This window comes from Thyridium curvatum, assembly GCF_004353045.1.
Source record: "Thyridium curvatum strain D216 chromosome Unknown NODE_122_length_77464_cov_78.342579, whole genome shotgun sequence".
In the NCBI taxonomy this organism is placed as follows: domain Eukaryota; kingdom Fungi; phylum Ascomycota; class Sordariomycetes; order Thyridiales; family Thyridiaceae; genus Thyridium; species Thyridium curvatum.
In genome coordinates, this window is record NW_022156877.1 from 67,024 (window position 1) to 77,464 (window position 10,441).

At 54.1% G+C, this 10,441-nt stretch overlaps 3 protein-coding genes across 3 annotated transcripts; 2 read left to right on the plus strand and 1 right to left on the minus strand.

The window, feature by feature from the left end:
• Positions 1-3,161: 3,161 nt before the first annotated feature.
• On the plus strand, positions 3,162-4,754 carry E0L32_011883 (uncharacterized protein; the record flags this gene model as incomplete). Its single annotated transcript, XM_031134662.1, has 4 exons — positions 3,162-3,379; positions 3,518-3,818; positions 3,888-4,120; positions 4,187-4,754. 4 exons carry the CDS (start codon positions 3,162-3,164, stop codon positions 4,752-4,754), a joined length of 1,320 nt encoding a protein of 439 aa, XP_030999775.1.
• A 571-nt stretch (positions 4,755-5,325) lies between these two features.
• On the minus strand, positions 5,326-6,045 carry E0L32_011884 (uncharacterized protein; the record flags this gene model as incomplete). Its single annotated transcript, XM_031134663.1, has 1 exon — positions 5,326-6,045. One exon carries the CDS (start codon positions 6,043-6,045, stop codon positions 5,326-5,328), a length of 720 nt encoding a protein of 239 aa, XP_030999776.1.
• A 939-nt stretch (positions 6,046-6,984) lies between these two features.
• E0L32_011885 (uncharacterized protein) lies at positions 6,985-9,226 on the plus strand (the record flags this gene model as incomplete). Its single annotated transcript, XM_031134664.1, has 5 exons — positions 6,985-7,295; positions 7,499-7,838; positions 8,034-8,099; positions 8,155-8,487; positions 8,537-9,226. The coding sequence occupies 5 exons, from the start codon at positions 6,985-6,987 to the stop codon at positions 9,224-9,226; spliced, it is 1,740 nt and encodes a 579-aa protein (XP_030999777.1).
• Between the last annotated feature and the right edge of the window lie 1,215 nt (positions 9,227-10,441).

Consider the following 10,441-nt stretch of genomic DNA (forward strand, 5'->3'; position numbering starts at 1 on the left):
CCGTTGGAGAATTGCAATTTTCAGCTTGTGGCAGAGCTGACCGATGTTCAGGGTCCAGGTGATTGGGGATTGGTCGCCCTGCTGGGAGGTGTCAAAGTGTCGCCGGATAGGTTGCGGACGGCTGGAGAATGGCGAATTGATGTGGAGGAGAGATGAATTGCCTTCTGATGCAGGCAGAGGACTGAGAGGGAGTGGTATGTGAGAGGGTGGAAATCCTCAAAGGCAGGAATGCAGAGCTGGAGAAAGGGTCTTGAAGTGGCGGTGATCCAAGAGTATGACTTCACGATGAGTTTGGACGTCCAAAGAACACAGAGCTGTGGGCGAGCGGGACGCACTTGCACTAATGTTAAGCTCTAGCGGGCAGGGAGCTGCTCCAAGCAGCTGGTGTGCACTGAAATGAGTGGTCACAGCCGCTGTCACAGGGTCAAACGACCCCCACAGGTGTAAATGGGCTCCACCCTCATCCACCAGGTGGGTACCGAAATCGTCACAGCTTTCCAAAGCTGGGAAGTGTGGTTCTGTTGGGAGGATCGTGACAAAGAGCACCTTGTGGAATGGGCTGTAGCCTTGGTGATAAGTCGAGTGCTTTGCTTTCTTGACGATGTAGCTCTCCGGTACCACGGGTGCTTTCTATCACATCATCGGGAACCGAAGTCTCCTTATCTAACGTGTGACCAGATCGGGGAAATTCTCAATGGGGGAATTTCTCGATAAGGGAACCGCTCACAGCCAGCTGGAGCGTCAATCTCATTCTCCACTCCGAGATATGGTATCTTAGCGCACTCTTGTCCAGTGTCTTCGGTAGTCTCCGCAGGAACATGATGGCCAGGACCAGTACAGATTTGGCATATTTTTCGCTCCTGAAATTCTGGATAGGTTAGGTAGCTCTCCATCACAGCACCAGACATCTTCAGCACACAAGACAAGCCCTGATCTCTGCTGGCCGCGTATCTCAGGGCAAGATGGAGCAATTTGTGCTTCAGTCTCAGCACTCGGGCTCGATCAACCATGTCCATTCATTCCTCTTTCCGCAGTCCTCCCTCCAGCTAGCCAGGGAGATCCGGTTTACAGTAGCAATCGTGGCCCTTGCTTGGGTTACTGTCACTGCCATCAAACAGTTCGGCTCACGCGTTCAAAAAAAGGAATGAACCATCGTTATGCATCACCCTGCCAAAAGGAGAGTCATGAGTGGTGTTTGTCTGGGAAGCGAGTCAACGACGGGATTCATCCTCAGGGTAAGTTACCCATGCTCTCCACAGATTGCCCATCAGCTCTCCAAAACAAACACTCATAATTTCTCTTGCTTTATAAGGATGCAGTTGTTCTGAAATCGGCATTTGGCAGTTCCATATGTGAGTGGCTCAGTGTCTACTCTATAGAGAAAGACGACTGCAAGCCACAATCTTCTGGCAAATTTTCAAATGCCTTGTATCACATGCATTTGTATCATATGTATGATTGGGATTATTTTTTATCAGGTGTCCTACCTGCATGTATTATGAGAATGTGTCAATAGAAGCACTGCCTGCAGATTGGTCATGACCTGCAGTCAGTCTATAACACTGGATGAAGTCACCCACTTTGCAAAGTGTGCTTTGTAGAAATATCACTGAGATACCGAGTTATCTCGGTGTCGTCTCGGTTTGAAGCTATTCTGCAAGCAGCACGCTTGCCTCTGCCTGCACAAAGCACTGGGGCGAGGCTCATCTCGGAGTGTAGTCCAGGGACCGCATCGTGAACGGCAGGGAGGAGAAGGAAACAGGTGGAGACGCTCTAGAACCCAGGAAAGCGGCACACCAAGCTTTTCACGCGTTTGGCAGAAAATGAGAAGAGAAATATCGTACCTTAGCTCGGTGGTAACCCCGGAGGTCATTCCACGCTAATCTGTGATGGGATGGAAAATTTAGATCTGATAAGATTAGATGGCTTGGTTTTCGGAGAACGTTCCTGTCGATCATCAGGCTTCTTGATGGAGCTGAGGGGTATTCTTTGCCTTGCAACCTTGGCCAGGGGCCGGCTTCGGCCCAAGGATCTCTTGAAGGGAGAAACGTATACGTACCATTACCATGTGAATCCCTCGTGGCCATACCTGGACCAACATCCTCCTCACTACACGCCACGACTCAGGCTGGAAGGCGTTTGGATCTTCGCATCTGCAATGCCGGCATACAACACAGCCAAGGATGAGCGGGCAGGCTTTCTGAATTTAGAGAGATCGTTTGCAGTGCCTACCTAAGCAGGAGGAATCTATTGAGCGGAAAATGTCGCAATTCTCCCAGATTTGATGGCCATGCCTCCTCATCCATAACTACATGCATGTTAAAGAAGTGCATGTGAGGGAAAAAGCAAGCCATAACGTAATAAAGTGCCTTAACATGCCTACCCGACACGCTTGGCAGCCCTGGACCGCCGCGTGATATACCAGGAGCACCTGCATATTCTCTAAGGGTTTTAGTAGCCGGGCCTAAACAGCCCGGAATCGGGGCTCCACGCGGTGTTCTTTTCTGTCGAGAAACGCGACTTGCAACAGCAAAGCTGGCCAAGCTGCGATTCAGAGGCGGGACGACAGTTTCGATGGAACATGTACTTGTAAATATTGTCGACCTGACGGCCCGTAAGTGCGACTTGCCTGACTCTCCATGTGACAGTTGGCCAATTGGCAGCTGAGAAAGACCACTGGAAAATGCAGGACGTCACCTCCAAGTCACCTGCAGTGTAGCATTTGTGCTACTAAGTTCAGATGCGGCAGGCGTAACCTGCTTCTTCCCAGCGCCCCACTCCGCTGTCTGAATATGGTGGGGACGCGGTGGAGGAGTTCCTCCTAACTTTACTCGAAGAGGAGGGGCCAAATCGAGGCACTGCTCGCTGCCAGCACGCAAATACTCAATCATTGCCCCGACTTCGCGGGACCTGTTGCGCAATCCCAGAACGAAACTCCATTTCCTTCTTCTTTTAAACCTCCGTACTTCCCATAGTTCGATGGACGAGACCTGCCGCCGTGTCATGGCCTCTTCGTCCCTTCCAATGCTTCCCTCAATACCGCATTAATCGTCTCTTCCCCGCAGCTTGGCTGTCTTGTTCCCTTATCTCTTCTCGGTCGTCCCTTCATCCGTCTTATCAAAGCCTCTGCCCTCCTTGAAACTTACCGCCCTTCAGCAAGTATGGCGGTATTCGTAGAGCTTGAGGATGACGATCTCGAACCACCGCAACATCCCAGTGGTGATTTGCCCATCTGGAAGTTGCACAACCTTGATATCGCCGGTAGTCGCCGTGAGCAGCCGCCAGCCGTGTCCAAAGACACACGCGACGAGGCACACGAGTTCGCCGTCCAGGAGTTCCACAACCGGAACGCTCTGACGGAAGCTTTGGGATGCTACCCGTAGGCCGACAACCTTGACCCAGCTATTTGGCTTTCTTTTTACGTTTTTACGTTTTTATTCAAACCCAACAACGCACTCCCAGCTCGTTCCATTCATGGGGCGAGGGGAAGCACTAACAAGTCGTCACTCTCATCCAGTATCATCAGCGCCATCACGGCCAACATTGATCTGAACACTCTCGACAACTTATCCCAGACCTGCCGCCAGGTCCGTGCCGACCTCCTCCAGTACCGCAAGCCGCTTCTGGCGACCACTCTCCGATGCTGCAACGACGATCTTCCCGTCGATGGTGAGGAGACTCTGCGCTATCGGGCCAGGGCTGGCAACTGGTTCTACATGGAGGAGACCGGCCGGTCCGGTAACTACAATGGCAAAGCTGGTGAGTGTGCACGAGATATGGTCTCGGAATGCCGCCGCTGCGGCACAGTCGTTTGCAGAGTGAGTTGCCTTCTCCCACGCTCCCAAGCTTGGAGGTGTACATCAAGCTGACCGTCATTTGCGCTATAGAACTGCGCCATAAAGCCTCCCATGCCTGTCGTACTGCGTGACCGACATCGTAGGCTCTGCCGTGCCTGTGTCAAAGCTCCCATTGGCGAACTGTGCAAGCCTCGTCTACCTCCCGATGTCTCTATTGACTCGGATGACGTGCAACGGGCAGTCTGCAAGTGTGCCACGTCGGGTGTTTGGCTTTGCCAGCCCTGCGGTCGAAGCATACGCGGCGCAGACTTTGACTACCAAGCGTATGATATATGACCCACATCCTCAAGATGCAGGGGTGAAGAACACTCACTTACCATCTTTCACAGAATTTGGAAGTGGCGAAACCAGTATGGTGATCCGCACGGCAATGTAGGCATAGGCATCGGCGAGGGAGATCGCGGCGTCATCTGCGGGCGTGAAGGAAGCTGCTGTGCCGCCAAAGAGCGTGAACAGGAGATCGACTGCGACGCTGAGGACGCAAGAGGAGAGGGCTTCGTGCTCGGCTCCTCTCCCGCAACGCACTCGACTGTTGCTCCGCCTTGGAGCAGCGAGAGTAGTCTGCCAACAGCCCTGAATGCGTCGTGGACCTTTATGCCACCTAACGACACCGCCGAGAGGACGCCGTCCCCGGCCCTGGGCCCGGGGTACGCCCGGCATGAGGTCGAGGGTATTGGCGGAGTGATCAAGAAGACCATGGTCAAGATGGTCAAGATCGGAGCTTGTGTACCCGAGTACCGCGAAGAAAGGCAAAACAGTCTGCTCATGCAGAGGGAGATCCAGGGGCGGGTCAGGAGCTGGTGCGGGTGGTGCTGGAGGGTGATACCCAGCAGGAAGGACCTCGACGGTGACGATTGCGCGGCATCTTCGGGTTCCAGCTCGTCATCGGAATCATGATTGACGAACCAACACGGCGTTTTTGGTTGAATTGGTATTGGGTTTCCTTGTCTTGGACTCATGGTAATAAAGGCTACAATGGACAACACGAAGAAAAGCTACGATCCCCTTTTTTGGAGAAACACAGGTTATAATCATCTATCTAGGCACGCGAGGACAATAAGGCCTGTCGCAGACCGGGTGGCACATAAAAAAGCTGTAGAAATAGTTCTCAGCAACACTATGAATTTCACTTTCATCCAAGAAGAGCCGTCCTTATGCAATTATGAATGTAATTTTTGATTGTGTTGTACAAAAGAATGGAGACCGCCTCCAAGAAGTCCGGGGCTTGACCTCTGCAAAGAGTTCAACTTGGACGCTTCTATCGAACATGCAGGTGCCCGGCTTTTTGTTCCATCCGCATCTTTTTCGCTGCCCGTATATACTTTACATGCCAGCTGGTAAATAATGTACAGGATACATTTTCATACACTTGTTTGTCAACGCTCCTATGACTTCTCTGTTCTCCCTCCAATCACTGCACACGAGCATCACAGATATTTAATCCCCCAGTGACCACAGAGGGGATCGATCATATCTCGCCGTTGTACAGCATCTCCCTCCGCTTCCTCCGGTCCTCGCGCGCCTGGGCCTTCTTGGGGCCCCACCGGCTGCGGATGCCGTTGAGGCGCGCGCGCACCTGGTCCTTGTGCTCCTGCGAGGCCTGCACGACCATCATGACGAAGATGGGCGAGCAGTCGTACTTCTTGGCCAGGGCGTGCACGCTCCAGGCCAGGGGGTCCTGGGCGCGCAGGCGCCGCATCTCGGCGACGTCCTCCTTGGACAGGTGGTGCCGCGAGGCCCGGTAGTAGTCGTGCTCGACGCGCGGGGGCAGTTCTGGGACGGCGCCGCCGTCGGCAGCGGCAGCGGATGAGGGCGAGGTAGAAGAGGAGTCGCTGAAGCGGACGGTCGTGGAGGAGGAGAAGAGGGCGTTGAGGTTGGCGCGGCGCCGGGGGTCGGACTTGGGGAGGAACTTGAAGGGTGTGTGATAGACGGAGGGGGCCGAGGCCGGCGGGTTGAAGATGATGTGGTCTGATGACTGGGTGGTCGGCGCTGCTGCTGAGGAGGACGAGGAGGTGAGGAAGGACGGGTGCGGCGGGATGTTGAGGGCGCGCTTGGTCCGGGAGGCGGAGGACTGGTGGCGGATCTGGTTCGCGGGGAGGGCCCGCGATGAGTCTGAGAGGGCGAGGCGGCGCATCGAGGAGCTCAGGCAGCTGCTGGAGATCTGCCTGGCGAGGAGAGGGGCGTCCATCGTGGCTTTGGTTTCAAGGGGGCCAAGCGATTGTAGTTTTCCGGGGGGGGCGCTTTCGTCCGAGCCGAGTCCAACGCTGGATCACGACGTCTTGTGGAAGACCAGAATGCCGCCAATTAGAAAGCTGCTAGTTGTTCGAAGGGAAAAGGAATGGATGTTGAGCCCCGGGCGTCGTTCACGGGCGGAGTGGCTTCGGGATGGGTTTGTCGTCTTGGTCGCCGCGGAATTGAAGCTCCTCATACGAGCAGGCGACAGAAAAAAAAGATTCCTGCTGATGTCTCGGCCAAAGCTCGAAATTTGGTGTCACGTGTGCTGGTCCCCTGAACCGGCCTTAGCGTCGCGGCTCGGGTGCTTCCTGCTTGCAGCCAATAGGAGGTCTCCGCCTTCCCAATTTGGGAACCACGACATCAAGGCCTGTCAACTGGGCACTTGCCTGTCAGAGGTGATCATCAAAAGGGGAACCCTGGAAGGAATGGTCGAGATTTCCATCTTGGCTTGAGACCACTCCCGGACTACTCCAGCTAGGACAGCGTCGTGCTCTTTGCCTTCGGGGGCTTGTAGCCTCAGCTGCAGTGCCAACCATCATTCTTGGCGGCAAACAATTCATCGCTTCATGGTGTGAATCGAGCCTTCTACAGCAAAGAAACACATCATTTCCTACCACGTGAGAGCACCATACAATTCCTAAAGTTCATAAGGCATGATAGAGACGCTCAGATGCTTGAAAATGGCAAGGCCTACGAGGATGGACCCGGGCCTGCGCAGACTTCGATGGTGACAACCCGGCTTTGCACACCCTCTAATCCCTTTAATGCATGTTTCTTCCAATCCTTTCCTTTTGATTCTTGACACTCAAACCCCCTCTAGCACGCCGATGTTGCCAAGTTAAGCAGCCGTCCGCTCAACCGTGACACCAATACCATCAGGACCACCGCTGCCATGCGACTAAACGCCAGAATTTTCCAGCTTCGAGATCCACGTCTTCGCCCTTTAGGTCTTGATATACCACGAGAGGAGCTCGAAGATGTCTATCTCGATGATGACCGAAACGACCAGACACGCATAGGCTCTCAAAGGCATCCTGCGTGTTTCTCTTCTCAGCTCCAAGAGGCTTGCTTCATCTGCTTCACCGTTCTCGCCTCTTCAAGCTTCATGGTCTTGTTCAGAATACAGACCATCTCGTATTTCACAATACAGTCTTCGCTATCTATAGGGACTAGTCAGGTCGTTTGGACCGTCACTGCAGCTGGGTACGCTTCTACCCATCTCTCGGCCCCGGAAAAGTTTGTGTGATGGACTAACTCTTCCTTCCTCTGCGCAGACTCGCTTCGGCTGTCCTACTTCTCCCTCTCGATCACATCACAACCCAATGTATGCGCGTCTCACAAAGGCTTCTGCTCTTAGTTTCTCTTGCTCTGTATGCCATGACAATGGGCTTCGTTTCGCTTTGCAGAAGCCCGACTTCAGTGGTTATCACGACGTTGCTGGCCACCGTCTTCTGCACCATGAACCTGTTGCAGGTCATTGAGCTGATCTCTGTGATATATCAAGCGTTTCCTGAACGGCAGGATACGTTGGTGGTCCTTACTATTGTCGGGGGCAGCTCTCTCGGTTATGTCATCGGAGCCCTCGGGGCCGGACTCGCAGTCACTTTATCGGACTGGGGTTATGCATTCGTCTTCGCCGGAGCTCTTTTCTCGATTCTCGTCCCACTGGGATACTTTTGTCTGCCAAATATCGACACGCTGGCAAACGCAAGGAACGAGACTCAAGAACTTCCAGGCGTTTTCGGTGTACAACAACACAGCACGTCCTGGAGAAATCGGCTGTTGAGTTTTGACTGGGTCGGAGAACTACTCCTCGTTATCGGCCTCGGTCTACTTTGCAGGGTGCTCACCATGGATGAACTCAGTAGCGACTGGAAAAGACCGCCTTGCATCGTCCTGCTAGTCGTTGGAGTGGCGTTCATGGCTTGTCTGGTTCTCTAGGAGGTCTTCTTGGCTAAAGCTTCGATCGTACCATCAATCGTTTGGAAAGATCGCAACTCAATTTTGGTAAGTGATCAGTGGAGGCAATACTAGAGAGTTGTCGTGCTAACCCGCCTTTGAGATTATTGTCTTCACCTTGGCTACATTTCTGAGTCACTATTCATCTTTATTCTGGGTTCCGTTCTTCCTCCAGGCTACCTACAACTTGTCACCGCTCCAAGTTGCTCTTCGTTTGCTGCCTCAAGCTCTCATAGGAGTCCTTGCCAGCCTCATGGTGGTGGTACTCTCCCGCAATGTACATACCACACTGCTCCTGATCCTGGCTTCCGTTTGCTCAATATTGAGTGCGGTACTCATGATATTCCCCGATGAGCACAGCAATTACTTCACCTTTGTCTTCCCATCTCTCATCCTGGGTGCAATTGGTGCTGAGTGGACATTGCATATTGCAGTGGTAAGCCCATGGTCCACTTCTGCTGGTATCATCGCTGACAATATGGCAGCAATATCTGACGTCTATCGTCCCGATCCGCAAACGTGTCATGGGCATTGTCGTTTCGCACACGGTCGTCAGGCTCGCAATACCTTTGGGCCTTGCCACTACCGCTGCCGTATGGTCCACAGTGCGCAAGGGGAGCCTGGAGACACGCTCACCTGAGGCATACAGCAAGGTATTCATTGCCATGGCCTCGATTGGTGGTGTGTCATTACTTGTCTCTCCGTTCATCAACATTGGCAAGCTGGGCCACCATGGAAGACGAAAGGACGTTCTCGGAGACAAAGAAGCACAACGCGTATCAGAGGCCAGTCAAAGCACTGCGGGCGAGAAGATACCAACAGTCGCTATCGAGTCCACCATTCCCCTGAATGGTGATGCTGGGGTGTGGCGTGGAGCCCAGATCGGCCCAAGGGCCTCCTCACTAAGCACCAATCTCGTCCGCAGGTCCGTGGCATCCCATCGAGTTCTCTCCCGAGCCACTGCCGACGACTCGGATATCGCCGGGCTGCCGCTACCACGGGTTCCGGGAAGGCACTCGCGGGATCATTCTACACTCCGTTGCTCTTCTCAGTACAGCACACCCCGGACCGATCGAGTCATATGGGTGGTATGCGAGGATTGCGGTGTGAGAAAGAGGGCTGCTGCTGAGCCACTTGGTGATCCCAAGCGGTATTTCTACGATACCAAACATTAGCAGAGAGTTTTTCGTTCGAGGGAGGCCGACACGACGGGCTTTGGCTTTTCTTGCACTACACAGTCTTATTACCGTTTCTTTGGATGTCTTGCTAATCCTATTTTATCTTCAACCATGTTACATTCTACTAGAGGACCATTCAAGTCAGGGCAGTTGGCCATACAGATAGCATGTTACTCCATTGATTGACCTTATTCGCCGCCAACCCCGTTGTGCGAGAAGCTATCGAGTGCTGTTGGTTCAATATCTGTGTCCTATGATGCACTTTTGTCATTGTGCACCCACTACCGCTCACGAGCATAAACGTATTTCGATCTCAACGATGAACTGGCGTCAGACTTGTCACCTCGTTGCAGCATCTAGACAGACTTGACAGATAATCGACGATGTCCAACAAGTCCTTGCCTGACCCGTCGTCCCACTTTCGACTACTAATCGTCAGGCCTCCGGCAGCCTAGGCCAGCAGGTCGTCGGACATGCCCGACTCGGCGATCGCCAACGAGACCCGCGCCCTCGTGACCGGATGCCTGGCCCCAACGCATAATGTTAGTGCACCAAGTACCGACCATCCCGCAGGGCCGGGAAAGGCAATGCACGGGTGTGGACGTAGTGTAGTGTAGTGTGTAGTGTAGGTATCATTTGATCCGTAAACTAGCCCGCAACAGTACAGCATGAAGCTCCCAAAGTTCTACGAGGAAGGATCTGGCTGTTGTGGAGGGCCTGGCCGGTTGCTGCGGGTGGTGGGGGGAGGTGTCTGGTTGGTGCGGTCTGGACTGCGGAGGCAGGCGAGAAGCTCGTTCCACGAGTTCATGCATGGCGTCAAACGCCGTCACGTCACTTCTTGGGGCTGTTCCCTTGCTGGGGGCCAAGGGGCACGACTGTTTGTACGGGCTCGGCCGGCCTGGGCCGGGGCTGGCAGGGGATGGATGGCGTCAGGGTGGCATGGTCGGGGAAAGGGCTTTGCGAAGAGAAAGGGAAATGGGGGGAAAGAAAAGGCAAGGGACGGACGGCGGCTGTTCGCGATTGGGTGGCGGTTTGGCCACCCGTTATGCGATCGCTTCGGATCTACGAGGGAGGGAGATGGATGTGGCGGCGGGCCCGTTCTGGTGGTGAGAAAGGAACACCCTTGCCCTTACGGGGGCTGGCCGCATAAACTGAGACGGCGATGGAGGCTAGCGAGGCTGCCGGTGGGGGGGGGGGGGGGGGGGGGGGGGG